Source organism: Geotrypetes seraphini, chromosome 6 (genome assembly GCF_902459505.1).
Source record: "Geotrypetes seraphini chromosome 6, aGeoSer1.1, whole genome shotgun sequence".
Taxonomy (NCBI): domain Eukaryota; kingdom Metazoa; phylum Chordata; class Amphibia; order Gymnophiona; family Dermophiidae; genus Geotrypetes; species Geotrypetes seraphini.
In genome coordinates, this window is record NC_047089.1 from 246,142,662 (window position 1) to 246,164,686 (window position 22,025).

Genomic DNA, 22,025 nt, shown 5'->3' on the forward strand with positions numbered 1-22,025 from the left:
GACCGGAGTTGCCCATGTCTGGCCTAGATTCACTAACCTTCCTTTCCGTGTCCGATCCTTGATTTGTAGTTCTTTTATTTCTCTCTTGTGGAAAGTATGTCTGTGATTCCCCCCAAAATAGTTTATTCCCCTCAATTTTTTTTTTTTATTGTTTATCGCTTTGTAATCTATGAAAATGCGATTTTATCAAATCCTAAATAAACTTGAAACATGATAGCAGGCAGGCCGATGAATTAACTTTAGGACAACATGCAAATGGGGTGATGGGAGGAACGCCTCTCCCCCTCCTCCCGACCAGACAGAACGCTAGTGAGCGATCCTGAAGCTTGCGCAGACCATCTGTAGATGGCCTGCGCATGCTTATGGAGCTGTAACTGCTTTTTTTTGTTTTTGTTTTTTTGCTACTACTTCGCAAGCCCGTGATTTTAACCCGCGGGCTCGCATTGCCAAGGGAGGGCAGGAGAGCCGGGGCGGCGAGCAGGGGCTGAAAAGGGCAGGAGAAGTCGGCCGAGAGCAGGAAAGGTCGCGAGCGACTGGTCCCCACCGGTCGCTTCTTTTTGGATCGGCCAGCCCAGTCGGTGTTCCTGGAAAAGTTTAGTGAATCGCGTCCCTTCCCTACTTTGCCGTTTGCCCTCATTTGCATGGCACGGATCAGAATCGGATCGGCCACGAGGTTAGTGAATTGAGGTCGGAGTCGCAAATGGGTCGCAAACTGATCGGTACGCTTAGTGAATCTAGTCCATGGTAACAAACTAATGTATGTTATGGTAATTTAATGCATTTTAATAGGCTATTATCACACATTTCACCCAATACCCCCATTGAATGTCTTGAATATTACATATCTACTGCAGTGACCCCTTAAAAAATACCTTACATTTGGTGATTTCATCCCATTGGTTACAAGGAGGGAACACAGTGGAGTAGCAAAGGGGTGCGGAGGGGGAAGGGTCTACCCCTGGCATGGTCTTCCTTGGGGCGCTCACACCCCTCCAGCTCTCCGCCCCACTGCCGCACTGCTTTCATTGTATGCTAATAGATCTCATGCATTTTCAGTGGGGAAATCCTGAAAACCCGACTGGATTGTGGCCTTCGAGGAGGGACTTCGACACCCCTGATTTACGCCCTCTGACAGATGGAAAGGTAAATGTTTACATGTGAACACCTAGTGCAGGGTTGGGCAACTCTGGTCCTCGAAGGCCGGAATCCACCGCTGAGATCTGAATAATACGCAATCTAATCTAATCCTTAGGTTTGTATACCGCATCATCTCCACGTTCGTAGAGCTCGACGCGGTTTACAGTAGGAGAAATAGGAAGGAACTACAACAGAGGGTTAGAGGTAGAAGTGTGAAGAAAATTTAGAGGACTTGGGATGCCAAGATATAAGAGTTTCCTTGATTCCTAAGTTGGAGGGAGACTTACATTTTTTGAGAAAAGCCAGGTTTTCAGATGTTTGCGGAAAACTTGGAGGGAGCTCAAGTTCCGAAGAGGGGAGGTAAGGTTGTTCCAGAGCTCAGTGATTTTGAAGTGGAATCTGTGAAAATTTTTCTGTGTGCCTGCGTAATAAACAATATTCGGAGCTGCGCTCTCACGCTACCCTCTGCAAGTGAGCGAGCCTCTCTCCACACTCACCCTCACAGCTAGCAGGTTTGCCGTTCCACGCTTTGTTGTCCATACAAGTGACCACCCGCTCTCCTTTCAGCTGATATCCAGGTGAGCAGTAATACTCGCACCGGGAGCCGAAATAGGCCCCATCTATACACTTGAATCCTCCGTGAAGCGGCATGGAAAGGCGTGGGCAGCGGATTTCTAGAAAAGAGAAACGCAAGTCAGTCTCCCTCCCCCTATTATTCTTCCAAGAGGACAATGAAGCAGGAGTACAGGAAATGCAAAAACGACTCAACATTCACGGCCTTTGACACTCATACTTGTGCGGGAGGAAATTGGAATTCCTTTAACTGTATGGACATAAGTTATCCTCTTGGGGGTGATGTCTCCCATTGGATTAATTCTATAAATCCATGAAACTCCAACTATACAGCAGAATTCATCTCTTCACTATCTATTTCTCCCTCTCATATACTGACAGACTGAAAAAGCTGGGGCTTTTCTCCCTGGAAAAGCGACGACTCAGGGGAGACATGATAGAAACCTTCAAGATCATGAAGGGCATAGAAAAAGTGGACAGGGACAGATTTTTCAAACTAAGGGGAACCACAAGTACAAGGGGGCACTCAGAGAAATTGAAAGGGGGAAGGTTTAGAACAAACGCCAGGAAGTTCTTTTTTACCCAGAGGGTGGTGGATACATGGAACGCGCTGCCGGAGGATGTGATAGGCAGAAGTATGCTACAGGGCTTCAAAGAAGGTCTGGACAGGTACCTGGAGGACAAAGGGATTGAGGGGTACAGGTAGGAGTAGAGGTAAGGTTATAGGGACAGGATTAGAGGTAAATTATGGAACTAGTCAGAGACCACTGTTCAGGCAGTGGGCCTGATGGGCCGCCGCGAGATGGACCTCTGGTCTGCCTCAGCGGAGGCAACTTCTTAAGAACATAAGAACTGCCATCTCCGGATCAGACCTTTGGTCCATCAAGTCCGGCGATCCGCACACGCGGAGGCCCTGCCAGGTGTACACCTGGCGTAATTTATAGTCCACCATATCTTTATATGCCTCTCTTAAGGAGATATGCATCTAGTTTGCTCTTGAAGCCTAGGACGGTCGATTCCGCAATAATCTCCTCTGGGAGGGCATTCCAGGTGTCAACCACTCTCTGAGTGAAGCAGAACTTCCTGACATTAGTCCTGAACCTGTCCCCCCTTAGCTTCATTACATGTCCTCTAGTCCGTGTCAAATTGGACAATGTAAATAATCTTCTCTGCTCTATTTTGTCAATTCCTTTTAGTATTTTGAAGGTCTTGATCATATCCCCACGCAGTCTCCTTTTCTCAAGGGAGAATAATCCTAGTGTTATAAGTCTGTCCTCGTATTCCAGTTTCTCCATACCCTTCACCAGTTTTGTTGCTCGTCTCTGCACCCTCTCCAGCAGTTTTATATCCTTCTTTAGGTAGGGAGACCAATGTTGGACGCAGTATTCCAAGTGTGGTCTGACCATTGCCCTATAAAGCGGCATTATAACTTTCTCTGATCTACTCGAGATTCCTTTCTTTATCATGCCCAACATTCTATTTGCCTTCTTTGCCGCTGCCGCGCATTGTGCCGACGGCTTCAGGGTCCTATCTATCAGTACACCCAGGTCCTTTTTTTGTTCACTCTTCCCCAGAGTTGCACCTGACATTGTATACTCGTATTCCTTATTCTTATTGCCTAGATGCATTACCTTGCATTTCTCCACATTGAACTTCATCTGCCATTTCTCCGCCCATGTTTCTTATGTTCTTATTAATTAAAAGGAGAGCAAAAGACTTCAGAGGTGACTTTGTACGTAGATTGAATTTAAGAAAAGATCTACGTTAACTGAGCCAAACCATCACTAGTCGTAAAAACCTTCCCTCTAATTTCATTCCATCGACTTGTTAGTGCCTCAATTCTATATTGTATTTCATCATCTTAATCTTGATGTTATAGCAGGTCTTCGGGGGCAACTTAACTGAGGTGGCTTGTGCTCGATGGAACTTCCTCCATTTCACTTTCTCTTCGGCAAGAGCAAACTCCAAATAAATTTCAGCCGCAAATTCTCTCCACCTTCTTTCATGAGGCAAAGCGGGGCAGTTTCCTTGTTTTAATACAAGAAGGCAGAGAAAAGTTGCACCTGAAATTTTACTCGATGTTTGCGCAAGATGAACAGTGAAATGGAGAAGCTCCTTAGGCTTGGGAAAATCCACTGCTTATTCCCAGGATAAGCAGCGTGGAATCTGTTTTACTACTTGGGATCTAGCTAGTATTTGGGACCTGGGTTGGCCACTGTTGGAAACAGGATACTGGGCTGGATGGATCTTCGGTTTGCCCCAGTATGACAATTCTTATGTGAGCCAAGTACAGGACAATCCAGCCATTATGACATCACTGATGAGTTTCACTCTTAGGCATTGGTGGAATGAGACATTATGACATCACAATCTCAGCTCTGGAATGTTGCTAGTCTTTGGGTTTCTGCCAGGAACTTGGGACCTGGGTTGGCCACTGTTGGAAACCATCTGCCATACTGGGCTGGATGGACCTTCGGTTTGTCCCATTATGGCAACTCTTATGTTCTTATGTGAGCCAAGTTTAGGACAATCAAGTCATTGTGACATCACTGATGAGTTTGGCTCTTAGGCATTGGTGGAATGATGCATTATGACATCACAGTCTCAGCTCTGGAATGTTGCTACTCTTTGGGTTTCTGCCAGGAACTTGGGACCTGGGTTGGCCACTGTTGGAAACCATCTGCCATACTGGGCTGGATGGACCTTCGGTTTGTCCCATTATGGCAACTCTTATGTTCTTATGTGAGCCAAGTTTAGGACAATCAAGTCATTGTGACATCACTGATGAGTTTGGCTCTTAGGCATTGGTGGAATGAGGCATTATGACATCACAGTCTCAGCTCTGGAATGTTGCTACTCTTTGGGTTTCTGCCAGGAACTTGGGACCTGGGTTGGCCACTGTTGGAAACCATCTGCCATACTGGGCTGGATGGACCTTCGGTCTGTCCCAGTATGTCAATTCTTATGTTCCGTCAAGCACAAGTCAGTTCAACTAAGTAGCCCCTGAAGACATGCTATAAAATTGAGATTAAATACAATATACGAGGGTCATTACATAAATAATGTGCACTATTTTTTTTTTAATTTACATGTTTTATTTTATTTTTTCAAGTATTTCTTTACAATCCTTCAATATAGTCTCCCTGCTTTGCAATGACCGAGTCCCAACGTCCGGGAGGCTTCATTATTCCATCTAAGACACCGTTTTTGTTCAGTTGACGAATGGCTCGGGTACTGGCGAAAGAAAGCTCTTCCAGAGATGCAAAATGATGTTCACGCCTAGGTTGTTTCAACTTTGGAAAAAGGTCAAAATCTAGTGGACTAATGTCTGGACTGTTGAAACTATTGATGAAACGTGGGTCAGAGACTTTGAGCCGGAGCTGAAATCACAGTCCAACGAGTGGAGAGCTCCATCTTCCCCACGACCCAAAAATTTTGACGAGCTCAATCAAAAGTCATACAAATGATGATTTTTGCTTATGATCATGAAGGCATCATCATCACAGACATAGTTCCATGTGGAAGAAGTCACAGCAGTATATTATTGTGATTTTTTTTTTGCAAAAAATGTGCAGAAAAATGCATAATACCCGATCTCAGCTGCTCTTGGATGGGCCACTCATTCTTCACAACAACACTCGCCCGCATATAGGGAATGTCATCATTGAAAAACTACGCAAATACGGCTGGGAGGGGTTACCTCATGCTCCCTACAGTCCAGATATGAGTCCATTAGACTTCGACCTTTTTCCAAAGTTGAAACAACCTATGGGCGAACATCATTTTGCATCTCAGAGATATCAAACGGAAAAAAAATGGCCTTCTAGCCACACAGGCAGCAAAACTAGACCACCAACTTTCCAATCTACTAATCGCGACCCCAGACTATAAAACTTTCAGGAAAGAAATAAGAGAGAGTATTGCTATTCAAGAAATCCATGAAGACTAACTAACACCGTATGAAACATTTCAATCCTCTGAAGCAACCCGCTGTACTCTGTAACACGTCCAGAAATCCTCTTCTGTAATCTGCCTTGAACCGCAAGGTAATGGCGGAATAAAAATCACTAATGCAATGTAATCTCTGGAAGAGCTTTCTTCCGCCGGTACCCGAGCCATTCGGCAACTGAACAAAAACGGTGTCTTGGATGGAATAATGAAGCTTGGGACCTAATCATTGCAAAGCGGGGAGACTATATTGAAGGATTGTAACGAAATACTTGAACTAAAATAAATAAAAATAATAGTGTGCATTATTTATGAAATGACCCTCGTAGAACTTAGACACTAACTATTTGATGGAATAAAGTTAGAGGGAAGGTTTTTATGACTGGTGATGGTTTGGCTCAGTAAATGTAGAGGCACATAAGAACATAAGAAGCGCCATCTCCGAAACAGACCCTAGGTCCATCAAGTCCAGCGATCCGCACACGCAGTGGCCTCGCCAGGTGTACCCTGGCATAGTTTTAGTCCCCATATCGCTCTAAGCTTCTCGTAAAGAGAAGTGCATCTAGCTTACCCTTACCCATGTCACTTCATGCCACTCATAAGGAGATGTACATCTAACTTACCCTTAAATCCTAGAACGGTGGATTCCGCATTTACCTCTTCTGGGAGAGCATTCCAGGTGTCCACCACTCGTTGCGTGTATTCTAGGACCGTTGTTCTCAAACCTGGTCCTAGAGGCATCCCAGGTAGTCAGATTTTGAAGTCTTTTTCCCCCTTTTAATTAATATTGTTTATTTAAAAAAAAAAAAAAATTGGATAGTTCTTTGTCTAATAGATGTTGGCATTGTCATCTAGAAGCAGGAACTTTAGATCATTTATTGTTTCATTGCCCATTTATTATGAATTTTTGGAAATCAATTTGGGACCAAATTAATAATCTATTAGATAACCCAGTGGCATTATCCTATGATACTGCGATATTTGGTATAGAAATGAGAGCAAAAAGTCAGATTTCTGCGAACAACAATAAGTTATTACTTATAATGACTGGTGTTGCCGTTCAGCAAATTACATATAACTGGAAGGATTGGAGGAGATTAAATTATAACTTTTGGTGGAACTCTTTATGCCATATCTATAAAATGGAAAGATCTATTCCTTACAACGGGGATATTTTAAGAAATTTCAGGATGTGTGGAAACCATTAACAAAATATTGTACGGATTAGTTGAAATTGTTTCCCTTATATTTATCAGTGTAATGTGTAGGGAGGGGGATATTTTATTATTACATATTTTATATGATAATGGAATATATGGTTGGGAGGGGGAGGGGAATTTATGTAATGTACCAATGATAGTTTGTAAGTGATGTATTTATTGTTACCGTGATTGAATATATTTAACACTTAACGTAATTTTGAAAATGAATATAGAATTTAAAAAAAAAAAAACCAACTTACTGTACCGTCTTTCCAAAGGTCAAGGCTAATATCTACAGCTAGGATAGGAGTTTCAAAAGGGTTGAAATTATTCATAATTAGATTCACACACATAATTCCTACTAAGAACCAATAGGAATATAAATAGTTCAACATATTAATTAGAGACAGAGAATTTAAAATAAGCCTCAACAAACAGTAAAATCAGGTTCTTCCCACACGTGCTTTATACTTGCCCGAGTGGCCACTAATTTATAAATAGCCTTTCTAGACATAAGCAGAAGGAAAGGCGTCTTGAGTGCGAAGGTGGAAAAAGATCTACGGCCGCTCACGTTTGCAAACAAATCTGTCGGACCATCGCTTGGTTGACTGGCACACCACCTGTCGGGATCCGTGGAGCTCGAAGCCTTTCCTGCAGTGGATGTCACATCGGGTGCCCTGTACGGTCTTGTAGTATTCTCCGCGAGGGGTTCTGCAACTGGCATAGCCATTTTTAACCTTAATGGGGGAGCACCAGGGAGTTTCTGCCAATCAAACAGAAGAACAAGACCACTCAGTACCATGAACCAGCAAGCCTTGCGTCATTCACCAGAAGAAAACAGGAGAACTTAGTACATCAGAGACATGCCTAGCTTAGAATAGGACTTGGTGACAGACCCAGCTCAGAGACAGACCCATCTGAGAGACAGACCCACCTCAGACTTCAACTCAGTGACAGACTCACTGCAGAGACAGACCCATCTCAGACTCCAACTCAGTGATAGACTCACCTCACAGACGATTCCAACTCAGTAGCAGACTCACCTCAGAGACAGTCACAACTCATTATCTGACTCAAACACATTCACCTCAGAGACAGACTCAGCTCACATTGTTACGCAGTGACACACCCGCCTCAGAGACAAACCCATCTCAGACTCCAACTCAGTGACAGACTCACTGCAGAGACAGACCTATCTCAGACTCCAACTCACTGACAGACTCACCTCAGACTCTGACTCAAAGGCAGACTCCGCTTACATTGTTACTCAGTGATACACTCACCTCAGAGACAAACCCAACTCAGATTCCAACTCAGTGACAGACTCACCTCACAGACAGTCACAACTCACTCTCTGACTCAAAGACATTCACCTCAGAGACAGACTCAGCTCACATTGTTACGCAGTGACACACTCACCTCAGAGACAAACCCAACTCAGATTCCAACTCAGTAGCAGACTCACCTCAGAGACAGTCACAACTCACTCTCTGACTCAAAGACATTCACCTCAGAGACAGACTCAGCTCACATTGTTACGCAGTGACACACTCACCTCAGAGACAAACCCAACTCAGACTCCAACTCAGTGACAGACTCACCTCACAGACAGACCCACCTCAGACTTCAACTCAGTGACAGACTCACTGCAGAGACAGACCCATCTCAGACTCCAACTCAGTGACAGACTCACCTCACAGACAGACCCATCTCAGACTTCAACTCAGTGACAGACTCACTGCAGAGGCAGACCCATCTCAGACTCTGACTCAAAGGCAGACTCAGCTTACATTGTTACTCAATGACACACTCACCTTAGAGACAAACCCCTCAGATTCCAACTCAGTGACAGACTCACTGCAGAGACAGACCCATCTCAGACTCCAACTCACTGACAGACTCACCTCACAGACAGACCCACCTCAGACTTCAATTCAGTGACAGACTCACTGCAGAGACAGACCTATCTCAGACTCCAACTCACTGACAGACTCACCTCAGACTCTGACTCAAAGGCAGACTCCGCTTACATTGTTACTCAGTGATACACTCACCTCAGAGACAAACCCAACTCAGATTCCAACTCAGTGACAGACTCACCTCACAGACGATTCCAACTCAGTAGCAGACTCACCTCAGAGACAGTCACAACTCACTCTCTGTCTCAAAGACATTCACCTCAGAGACAGACTCAGCTCACATTGTTACGCAGTGACACACTCACCTCAGAGACAAACCCAACTCAGATTCCAACTCAGTGACAGACTCACTGCAGAGACAGACCCATCTCAGACTCCAACTCAGTGACAGACTCACCTCACAGACAGACCCACCTCAGACTTCAACTCAGTGACAGACTCACTGCAGAGACAGACCCATCTCAGACTCCAACTCAGTGACAGACTCACCTCACATACAGACCCACCTCAGACTTCAACTCAGTGACAGACTCACTGCAGAGACAGACCCATCTCAGACTCCAACTCAGTGACAGACTCACCTCACAGACAGACTCACCTCAGACTTCAACTCAGTGACAGACTCATTGCAGAACACTACACTCAATATATATGCCAAAAAATCCTAAAATAGTAACAACAAAGAGGCACAACCAGTCACAACAGGGTTTGAATGGGGGACGCCCAGAAACTACAGTCCTAACCTGAAACAACTCCACTTGAGAAGTGAAGGGCGCTCTCAGTGTGAACCATCAGCAATGGGAGCAGAAGCTCCGATACTTCACTTCTGGGTTGAGGCAAGAAGCCTCCACCACCACACCATCATTGAGCCCCCTATGTGTGTAAGATAAGAAACACCTGCAATAAAGCCCTGAATAAATAATACAATCTAAACAACCCCGTGAGCAAATCAAACTCGAACGGTGGAACTCGAACGGTGAGTTTGATTTGCTCACGGGGTTGTTTAGATTGTATTATTTATTCACTCACTGCAGAGACAGATCCATCTCAGACTCCAACTCAGTGACAGACTCACCTCGCAGACAGACCCACCTCAGACTTCAACTCAGTGACAGACTCACTGCAGAGACAGACCCATCTCAGACTCCAACTCAGTGACAGACTCACCTCACAGACAGACCCACCTCAGACTTCAACTCAGTGACAGACTCATTGCAGAGACAGACCCATCTCAGACTCTGACTCAAAGGCAGACTCAGCTTACATTGTTACTCAATGACACACTCACCTTAGAGACAAACCCCTCAGATTCCAACTCAGTGACAGACTCACCTCACAGACGATTCCAACTCAGTAGCAGACTCACCTCAGAGACAGTCACAACTCATTCAACACATCATTCAACTGGTTATACCAAGTCCCAGCATGACCAGTTTGATCTTACTCAACCTCTCTTACCATTCTGGAATGGGACGGTGTCAAACTGGCTGTCACCACGGACTTGTGCTGGTACAACCACAGCAGCTCCAGAGCATGAGAAGAGACAAGTGTCTGCCTTCCATTCCAAACACTCATAAAACCAGTCCAGAAATCAAAGAGAAAGCGATGCCATGGTCGTTATGCAGTTTGAGGAAGACGGAACATCTTCCCAGAGGGCCAACCCAGCTCTGCTAACAAAGACTATGGAGACAAAGACTTTGGGCAGGATTCACTAAACTTCCAAACTGTGCGTGATCCGTTTGCATGCCGGCCGACCAATTCAGTAAAGGCCAGCATGCAAATGGGGACGATCGTTAACACGCCCCCCCTGCCCACGGCCAGAGCGATTCCCGCTCATGCGCACACCCTGACAGGAGTGACAGGAGAAGCAGCCTCCTGTCACTGCTGTCAGGGCTCAGCCCAGCTCAGATCTCTCCTGCCTGCCCTGCTCTGCCCAGATCTCTCTTGCCTGCACCCGGACTCTCCTGCTCTCTGCCACCGTTCACTGCAGTACAAGCCCATGGTTTTAAAGCGGACCTGCACTGCGGAGAATGGCGGCAGAGAGCAGGAGAGTCTGGGAGCAGGCAAGAGAGATCTGTCCAACACCCCCCTCCCCAAGCCCCCAATCTCTCCTGCCTGCCCTGATCTGCTCTGCCCTGCCGCGCCGCCCCCTCCCTCCCCCCTGGAGAAAAAAGCAGGAGGGATGCCAATTCCCTCCTGTCATCAGTGTGTTTTTGGTTTAAAAAAAAAAATGCTGCATGCATGCAGCACGGCCCTCGCCCTCCCCCCGCCGACCTGCACGGCAGTAAAAAGTTGTGAGCAGGAGGGGTGCTCAGTCCCTCTTGCTCCTAGGCCTCCCACCCCCCGGCCCACCCTTGGTTGGCCCAGGCGGTCGGGCCCGGCCCACCCACCCCGGTACCTTTACAATTGTTGGAAGCAGGAGGGGTGCCTGGTCCCTCCTGCTCCTTGGAGGCTCCGAATATCATCTTTGGGAATAGGAGGGTGCCCGGACCCTCCTCCTGCTCCTACGCTGCTCAAAATCTTCGGGAGCAGGAGGAAAGTCCTCCTGCTTCTGCTCTCCAGCCAGCCGCCACCCCAATAGCATCATCTGATGCATGGGGAGACGCCTAAGGCACTGATTGGCTGAGATGCCTCAGGCTCCTCCCTTAGGAGGGGCCGGGGCACCTCAGTCAATCAGGGACTTCCATAGGGAGGAGGCTAGGGAAGCCCCTGATTGGCCAAAACAATGGAACAAAACTGCCCTAGCAACAGCCCCAACAACACAACAGACTGGGTGGGGACCTCTACTGGTCTGGAGAAGCTAAAAGAAAGTAAATTAGCAGGTAAGAACCTAATTTCTCCTTCTTTAGCACTCTCCAGACCAGTAGAGGTTAATCTTTACGAATGGGTATATATCCAATCATGACCAGCAGGTGTAGACTGAAAGAAGCTCACCAGCTAAGCCAGCCGAGCCACAGCTGCTGTTCATCAATTCTCCCCGGCCCTAGAAAAATACTAGAACCCGCAGCAAAAAACAAATTCCAACAGCCCTACCAAGGGAGATGGGTACAGCTCACTCAACACCTGCTGGAGACTGAAAGAAGACTGATGAGAATAGAGAAGGGAATATCTTATGTATTATTCCATGTACTATGAGTTGATTAAGTGAGTTTTTAAACCAATGAGTGAGAAAGGAGTCCAACTGTGGTAGAAGTTCTTTTCTCCCTATTTTACCATCAGCGTTGACACTTTAAGAAGATGTTTTTCCCCCCTCTTTTTGGAGGTTATTTTGCAACATTTTTTTTTAGGATGGCCTACTTGATACCACACATAACCCCGGCATGATTTCATCAAAGGCTTTTACATGCAAAAAATTAAAAAAAATCCTTTATAAATTTGCCCCCGTAGGTACAGCGCTGACGTCATGGCCAGGGTTTTACGAAATCTGCCAGCAGCCAGCATTGAAAATTGACCCCGATATCTGTCTGCTTTCTCCAGGCCTTTTCTAGTAGGCGGCTGTAGCGAGGACCACAGGGAAGGAACGGGAGCACAGCACGTGCACGGAAGCAATCCTCTTTACCCGTATATCTAGGGAGGGCAGGCAAATCTTCATCGTCCTCGAATGCCGAATACCCCGATCCTACAACAGAAAAGGAGAAACTCCACATAGAATAGGAATAATGCAAAAATAAAAAAATACAAGGAAATCTTTTTTTTTTTTTCCCCCCCAGTTATTTGCAGAAGGCATGCAAGGATATAAATACTGAATGCAATCATTCTTAGGCCATGGTCTTCACCCCCAGTCCTTGCTCAGGTTTTCAGGATATCCCTATTGAATATGGATTAACCACTTATCAAACACGGAGCACACAGCTTCAGAGGATTAAATATACTCCTATATCTCAGGAAAATATTCACTACAAGATTTCATTGTCATAATTCATACTTTTATTATAATTTATCAAATCTAAACCATCCGCTACACACAATCTATAATAATAAAACGCTAAGCGCGCATGCGCACTCTTGACGCCGTGTTGCCTGATCTGTAGTTCCGTGGCCGGCAGAGTGCGCATGCGCGCTTACCACGCATCTCTCTGTCTCGCAGCGGGCTTGCCGGCTCCGGCCAGACAAAGTTCATTTTTTTTTGTTCAAAGCCCTTGCCACGACTCCTCTATCGAACCTCACCAGAGTCGGAGAAGACTTCCGACTCTGGCGGGGATCGAGAGAGGAGACGCAGCGTCGGCTTTGAACTAAAAAATGAACTTTGGCTGGCCGGAGCCGGCAAGCCCGCTGCGAGACAGAGACATGGCTCCCTTACTGCCCCCCCCTTCCCTTCCCGCGGTCCAGACTACAAAACTGCCGATTCCAGCAGGGTGTGCAGCACTCTACACACGCTGCTTCGGGGCCTTCTACTGCCCTGATTTGCTCTGCCGCATCTCTGATGATGTCATCAGGGACGTGCAGAGTAAATCAGGGCAGTAGAAGGCCCCGAAGCAGCGTGTGTAGAGTGCTGCACACCCTGCTGGAATCGGCAGATTTGTCGGGACCGCGGGAAGGGAAGGGGGGGCAGTAAGGGATCCGACCAGACCGCGGGAAGAGAAAGGGGAGGTAGGGGAAACGCTGCTGCTGCACAGGGAAGTGGTGTGGGGGGAGGGAAATGGAGGGGTAGGGAATGCTGCTGCTGTGGCTGCTGCACAGGGAAATGGAGGGGGAGGGAATACTGCTGTGCCTGCTGCACAGGGAAGTGGGGGGAGAGAAATGCTGCTGCATAGGAGGCAGGGAGAGAGACAGATAGATAGAAAGAAAGAGACAGCGGGAGGAAGGGAGACAGAAAGAAAAGAAGAAAGACACAGGGGCAGGGAGAGACACAGAAAGACAGACAGACAAAGGGGGCCAGGGAGAGAGACAGACAGAAAGAAAGACAGTGGAAGGGAAAGAGAGAGACAGAAATAAAGACAGACAGACATATATTCTAGCACCCGTTAATGTAACGGGCTAAAATACTAGTGACCTATAAAATCTCATTCGTACAAAAATCACAAACTGTCATATCTAGGAAACCTCTTCCCACCCCCTCTAGTTCATTCACCCCAAAGTCCAGAATACCATTAATAAAATTCTTCTCCTTGTCGATCGTTATAATCACAGTACCGTTGTTGGCCAGAAAATATCGGGACCCGAATGTATCAAAATCTCATTTCAAACGATCCTTGTTTCTCCTCGTGATACTGTATATTATACTGTCCTCATCATGGTCCCCAACCCTGTCCTGGAGGACCACCAGGCCAACTGGGTTTTCAGGCTAGCCCTAATGAATATGCATGAGAGAGATTTGCATATAATGGAAGCGACAGGCGTGCAAATCTGCTCCATGCATATTCATTAGGGTTAGCCTGAAAACCCCGTTGGCTTGGGGGTCCTCCAGGACAGGGTTGCACGCCTGTCGCTTCCATTATATGCAAAATTCTCTCATGCATATTCATTAGGGCTAGCCTGAAAACCCCGTTGGCTTGGGGGTCCTCCAGGACAGGGTTGCACGCCTGCTGCTTCCATTAAATGCAAAACTCTCTCATGCATATTCATTAGGGCTAGCCTGAAAATCCCGTTGGCTTGGGGGTCCTCCAGGACAGGGTTGGGGACCACTGCGCTAAGAAACAGTCCAGATTTTGATACGTTATTTTCTGGCCAACAACGGTACTGTGATTATAACGATCGACCAGGAGAAGAATTTTATTAATGGTATTCTGGACTTTGGGGGTGAATGAACTGGTGGGGGGAAAGGTTTCGTAGATATGATAGTTTATGATTTCTGTTTGAATGAGATTTTATAGGTCATTGTGTGTAGCGGATGATTTAGATTTGATAAATTATAATAAAAGTGTGAATGATTGAAAATGAAATACAGTGTTCCCCCAGTCGTTCGCGGTCGGCGGTTTGCGGTCCCGGTCATTTGCGGTATTTTCTGACCGCGAACTGCCGACAAGGAGAGGGCAGCGGGAGAGGCAGGAGAGAGCAGCCGGAGCGCAGGCGAGTGCAGGAAATCACTCGCTGAATGCTCCGACCGCCTCTTCCTGCTCTAAGTCGGGCCTTATCCAATCAGGAGTTGTTTTGACACGCAGCTCCTGATTGGATAAGGCCCGACTTAGTGCAGGAAGAGGCGGTCGGAGCATACAGCGAGTGATTTCCTGCACTCGTCGGCGCTCCGGCCGCTCTCTCCTGCCTCGCCCGCTGCCCTCTCCCGTCTCCCCCATGATAAACCGTATTTGCAGTTTTTTAAGATAGTGAATAGCTTCCAGAGATAGAGTATATTGAATATGTATGAGATAAATTTGCCTGCAACGGAGGTACTAACTAAGGGCTCCTTTTACTAAAACGCGCTAGGCCTTAACGCCAGCATTGAGATGGCGTTAGTTCTAGAAGCGTAGCACGCGGTAATTTCCTGCGCACGCTTAAAACGCTAGCGCCCCTTAGTAAAAGGAGCCCCACGTGCGCAGATTTCTCTCAAGCATATTCATTAGCAATATTCCGAAAATCTGACCTGCCGGAGGGACCCAGGGACCGGGAGAGAGGAGCCATTATTTAAGCAACACTTTGAGCTGAAGCGTCCGGGCTGATTATTTGCAGGCTAATGTCATGCGTCATATTGAGAAGCTACAGCGGGAAATGTATTTGCAGGCCGGAGAGAAGCAGCCAGCATCTTCATGGGGTGGGGGTTGGGAGGAGTTAGCCGTCCCGCCTCGCTCCTGAATTTGGATGTCTGCTTTTCTTATTGCATAGACGGGACTGCATGTCCCAGAATGTTGTTCGACCGTGCCCCTCCCCATTTCAAGTTCAAGTTCAAGTTCACTTTATTTTTGATGAATCGCCTATTTAAAACATTCTAAGCGATGTACATTTAAAAACAAATTATAAGAGAACATTGAGACATATTAGTAAAACATTAAAAAAAACACAATAAAACACGTATTTGTTAAATAATTAAATAATACATTAAAAACAAACATGAGAAAGGGAGGAAAGGGGGGAAAAGTTACATATTTTCTAATGTTGAAGGAAAAAAAACATATATTAGGAAAAAAACATAAAGAAGGGTTGTAAAATAAGAGAAAAATTATTCATTAAAAGCATCATTAAATAAAAAAGTTTTTAAAAGTTTTTTAAAAGAGATAATATCTCTCTCCTTTCTAATAAAAAGAGGCAGAGTGTTCCAGAGTTGGGGAGCTAAAACAGAGAACATATCGTTTCTCCGTGTTCCCACAATTTTGAGTGAAGGGACCAAAAGTAATTCTTGTTGTGATGAGCGAAGAGTTCGATTAGAATGATAAGGGATAATCATTCTAGATATAAATTGAGGGGTGTTATATATTAGAACCTTAAAGACTAAAAATGCTATTTTAAAAGATATGCGATGATTAATAGGTAGCCAGTGTGATTTAATAAGAAGGGGTGTTACATGGTCATATTTTTTTGCTTTATGTATAAGTTTTATGGCCGTATTTTGGATTATTTGAAGTCTTTTCTTTTCTTTTTGGGAAATATTGTATAGCAAAGAATTACAATAATCTAATTTGGAAATGATCATGGAGTGGACAAGGATATTAACAGATTTTGGTTCTAAGAAGGATGAAATGGATCTTATCAGACGTAATTTATAAAAACAAGATTTAACCCCCCCCACCGCACTGGTTCCAGCTCAGTTTACGAGGCTGAGCCAGGCCAGATTTTATTTATATGTTCATCGCATTAATATCCTGCCTTATCTATGTAATAATCTAAGTTAGTTTAAATAAAACATCCAAGATCTACAACTATACAAAAACCTATGGGAGATCAGGTAGAATCAGTGGTTCGAAAGAGTGTTTTTGTTCTTTTGAAATTATATTTTGAAGAGTTGTTTTTTTTGAATTCTGGTTCAGTCTTTGATTCTCCCATTATTGGATTATTGTAATATCATATGTCTAAATGGCCAGAATAAACCGTTAACAAGATTAAGGCTGATTCAAAATACGTCCATAAGACTGATTTTTAATTTACGAAAGTTTGATCATGTAACATCTCTTACTATGTTCAACTTCATTGGTTGCCCATACGGGCTAGGATCATTTTTAAACTAGGATGTTCTTGTTAGAATTTTTTTAATGGTCTTTTGCCTGGTTATTTGGCGGAACATTTCGTTTTAAATTCAGCAACCCGGAGTTTGCGAAGAACCACTTGTTTTGCTTTCGTCTCAGTGAAAGGTATTACACAGTGAGAGGTTGTAAAACTGAAAAAACACCATGAACGTCTTCTCTCGCACCAAGCAGCATCATGGGGTAAAGACCTAGAACAATTGCTTTCGCCCACTTCTTATGAGGAATTTAGGAAATGTCTGAAAACACACCTGTTCCTAAAGCATCTAGACAACTGATCCTCTCTTCTCTCTCCCCTCTACAGCGATTAACTTGTTCTATTGATCACTCTCTCCTCAAAAATGGATTTCCTGTCCTATTAACCCTCTTTCTTCCTCCCCTCTTAAAGTCAATCAATTTGTACCTTTGCTTAATCTTTGTAAACCGCATAGAACTTCACGGTATTGCGGTATATAAGCTGTTATTATTATTATTATTACACATGAGAGATTTATGAGTTGTATGCTTTCTCATCAAACAGCTCGATGGGAGTCTGTGTTTCTCCCTCTGGTAAACAATTTACCTTGTTTAAAATTTAGGTGCAGGTTAAAAATGGTTTTATTTACTAAATTTCTGGGGAATCGGTTACCTAAGCAACAAAGTGCAGTTTAAGATTGTTGCAATTATACATCACAAAAATTCCAAAAATATATATTGCCAAAGAAACTTCAAAAGAGACCAACAGTAAGGCAAAAATGGTCCAAAGGTTCCCAGAGTGGTTCAGCAGTGCCGAAGACAAATCTGTGATATTATTGAAGGAGGGGAGGGGGGGGTGGAGTATGATAATTTAAATATTAAAATGATTAATGTTATTGTATATGGTATATATTTGATGGGTAAGGAAATAGTTGGGGGGAGATAAAGCTCTTTTCTATTATTACTGAAATATTTCAAGTGATGTGATATATTATTATGTGATCTGTTGTACATTTGATTTTTGAAAATAAAATGAATAAAGATTTAAAAAAAAAAAAAATTACTTTAATAAATTTAGTGAAGTAAGGTACCCTAAGTGGGAGGGATCAGCGACGGGAGAAATCCTCCAAAGCTTCACACAACAAGATGGAGGCAACCAAGCCCCCACCTACACACCATCATTGGGTCCCTTAGTGTGCTTTAAATCAAAATAACACAACCACCATAAAAACAGTGAACAGTGAACACAGGTGAATTCAATCACAGCCACCACTCTGGGAACCCCCCAGCCAACTCCCGAACCTAGAATGAAAAAAGGAGACTTAGCTTCAGTTTATTGATGTTATCCATCAAAGAGTTGTCTTCGGCACTGCTGAACCACTCTGGGAATCTTTGGACCATTTTTGCCTTACTGTTGGTCGCGATTAGACATCAGACATTGCATCCTGCTTCCCCAAAGATCTAACAAGAACTCCTCCAGATCTATAAACCGAGAAGAGAGCTTAGAGACGTAAATGGGATGAAATTAAGTTTGGAGGGTAGAATGTCGACCATGCATGCCAGGATCGGAGCATCAATGATCTCTCTGGCTGGCGTAGAACTATGGAATGCCTTGTGTGGGCAGGATGCATTTTAAGAAAATGCTGAAAACTCAATTATTCGCCAATGCCTTCTTATGCTAAGGTATATTTCAGTTGATTATCGTCTTTTAGAATTTTTCTGACATCAATGTATGATTTAAAGCTTGCTTGTATTTCTGAAATGATTGAATTTGTGCTCTATCCCTGTTATAACAGGGACGATTAACGATGTTGTTTAGACATGTCTATGTTATATGTGATAATCAGAGGGAAACAAGATTTTATGTATGTGGTATGGAACCCGCATAGTTGTATGCGGTATATAAATTACGGTATTTAATAAGCCACTGTGAACCGTAAGACTCAACGGGCTATAAATAAAATTTTTTGTTATATATATGATATATGTTATATATTTTGCTATATGATAGGTTATATATATGTTAAATGATATGTTATATATGATATATGTTATATATTTTGCTATATATATGATTATGGCCCTCTTATACTAAGGTGTTCTAACTGATTAGCATGTGCTAATTGATTTAGCGCATGCTACACGCTAACACGTGCATGTTAGTCTGTGGATGCGTTAGCGTTTAGCGCATGTTAATTCAATTAGCGCCCACTAATTGGTTAGTGTACCTTAGTAAAAGAGGGCCTATGTTTTACTATTATTTTACTATTTAATAATTGTTTCTCGGGTACTTTAGCTAGATCGTGAGCCTTCGGGACAGATAGGGAAGTTTTTAGTATCTAATTTTATTTGATTGTAACCCGTTCTGGGCTCCTGGGAAGGATGGGCTATAAAAATGAATGAATAAAATATAAAAATTAAAAAATGTACCAACCTAGGGCTCCTTTTACAAAGCCGTGTTAGGCTTTTTTTTATCGCCGGCCACAGCAGTATTCGCTCCGACGCTCACAGAATTCCTATGAGCATCGGAGCTAATACAGCCGTGGCCGGTAATCAAAAAACTAACGCGGCTTTGTAAAGGAGGGATTAGTATAGTTTAAAACATTTGAAAAGACGTATCTGTGATTTTTGGGGGGCATATCCTGTGGCATGAAGCAGACTGGAGCATCTTCGCATGTTCATTATATATTTGAATGTACACTTCTCCCTCTGTATTCGCGGTTTCAGCATTCGCGGTTTCGATTATTTGCAGTTTTTAGCTTGCTGACTCTTCCCCCCTCCCCCCCCCCCAATTACATCAGCTTGCATAGAGAAAACGCTGATTCCAAGCGTTTACAGAGAAATTCATTACATTACATTACATTAGTGATTTCTATTCCGCCTGGGCCTTGCGGTTCTAAGCGGATTACAAATTAGAAGAGATCTGGACATTTCCGAGAGAATTACATAACAGAGATTCAAGTAAATTACAGAATACAGTGGAGAATAACAATATATTCAGGTAACAGAAGAAAATTATCTAACATTGAAGGAAGAAGTTTATTGGATACAGATGGTGGTTGCTTATTTAGGAATCTGAATATATATTGGTAGGTATGGTTCGAGGAGTTGACTAATGTGTTATTCACAGGGGAGAAAGCATGTGCGAGTAGGGAGGAGATTAGTAAGTAGGGAAGTGTTTTTTGAATACAATGTAATGTAATGTAATGTAATTTATTTCTTATATTTCGCTACATCCGTTAGGTTCTAAGCGGTTTGAAGAAAATATACATTAAGATTATAAATGAGAAGTAAGAAGGTACTTAAAAAATTCCCTTACTGTCCCGAAGGCTCACAATCTAACTAAAGTACCTGGAAATTAATAAAGAAGAGAAAATAAAGATGGTTGAAAAAAGAAAAATTCTATGTGAACTTATAGGATGGAAATTAAACTGACAGTGAAGAACTGTATGAAAAATACATATGGAATGCAGTTAGAGAGGGTAGGTTACAATCTATTTATGATATTTGTTTAATTGGAAGGTGTTAAGGTGGGTAATTTGGGGGAAGGTTATCTGAAGGTAGGTGAATCTTCTGGAGGTCAAAGAGGAGGGGTTAAGATATTTGGATGAATTTTTTGAAAAGCAGGGTTTTGATTTCTTTTCGAAACACTTTAATTCACTGATTCCCGGCACTTTCTTCACCGTGTTTTGCCTCTCCTTCAGGACTGACCAGGTCTCCCACCATGTTATTCGCGGTTTCACCCTATTCACAATGGTTTTTAATAGAAAACAGCGAAGAACATATGAAAAAGTTATTCGCGGTTTTTCTGTTTTCGCGGGTCTGTTAATCCCCTATCACAGCGAATACGGAGGGAGAAGTGTATATTATTCATGGTTTATGGATTTTGATGCATGTTTTACTGTAATCCACTTAAGTTTTTTAAGCAGAATATAAATGGTAAAAGAAATAAACAAAAAACATTAATCCAAGCTCAAATGGGGGTGTTTAAAAAAAAATTTCCATCAATTCAATTGCCAATATGGCAAACTGCCTAAAAAATCAGTAACGTGTATCTGAGAAACCTCACTGAATTTCAATTACAGATCTGAAATCATCGTCATTTTAATTAAGCTCCGAATGATAAGATCAATCGCAAAAGTTCTAGAACCAGACGCATTAAACACCCTAGTCCGCTCCCTCGTCATCTCTCGACTACACTACTGTAACTCTCTACATAAAAACGTCAGCCAGATCCAACTAAGACGCTTGCAGTTCATCCAGAATAGAGAATGACACGGTGACAAAATTCATCACCGTTCCCGTCCCCGCGGGAAACCATCTTCATGTCATTCTTTAAGGAGAGAGGGAAGAATCAGAGTATAATTGGGCACAAACACTGACCCTCAAGCCTTGCATTGAAGAATGCTGGTGTAGAAGGACTCAAGTTGAAATAGACACTAGAAAATGACATGGGATTATTTCCCGCAGTGACGGGAACGGTGATGAATTTTGTCACCGTGTCATTCTCGACTCTGAATCTTGTCTAATCATGACACAGCATGTAAAGTAGAGAATGATACGGTGACAAAATTCATCACCATCCCTGTCCCTGCAGATAACCGCGGGAAACCATCTTCATGTCATTCTTTAAGGAGAGAGGGAAGAATCAGAGTATGAATGGCCACAACCACTGACCCGCAAGCTTTGCTTTGAAGAATGCTGGTGTAGAAGGACTGAGGTTGAAACAGACACTGAAGAATGACAGTCTCTGGTATCCAGAGCAGTTATTGTGATGTCATAATGCCTCATTCCACCAGTGCCTAAGAGCCAATCACATCAGTGATGTCACAATGGCTTCATTATCCTTGGCTCACATAAGAATCAGAGTATGAATGGCCACAACCACTGACCCACAAGCTTTGCTCTGAAGAATGCTGGTGTAGAAGGACTGAGGTTGAGATAGACACTACAGAATGACAGTCTCTGGTATCCAGAGCAGATATTGTGATGTCATAATGCCTCATTCCACCAGTGCCTAAGAACCAATCACATCAGTGATGTCACAATGGCTTCATTATCCTTGGCTCACATAAGAATCAGAGTATGAATGGCCACAACCACTGACCCTCAAGCTTTGCATTGAAGAATGCTGGTGTAGAAGGACTGAGGTTGAAACAGACACTACAGAATGACAGTCT

General features: G+C 43.8%; 1 protein-coding gene across 3 annotated transcripts in view; it reads right to left on the reverse strand.

The window, feature by feature from the left end:
• Nucleotides 1-22,025, reverse strand: part of SRPX (sushi repeat containing protein X-linked) — a 143,307-nt gene that overhangs the window by 19,528 nt on the left and 101,754 nt on the right. Inside the window, exons 2-4 of one of the 3 annotated variants that reach the window (XM_033949609.1) lie at nucleotides 12,339-12,398; nucleotides 7,432-7,623; nucleotides 1,635-1,811 (exon numbers count right to left, since the gene is read on the reverse strand). In XM_033949609.1, the coding sequence (XP_033805500.1) occupies nucleotides 1,635-1,811; nucleotides 7,432-7,623; nucleotides 12,339-12,398 (429 nt within the window). The remainder of the gene's footprint in view (nucleotides 1-1,634; nucleotides 1,812-7,431; nucleotides 7,624-12,338; nucleotides 12,399-22,025) is intronic. The other 2 variants (XM_033949610.1, XM_033949611.1) reach the window with 2 other exon arrangements.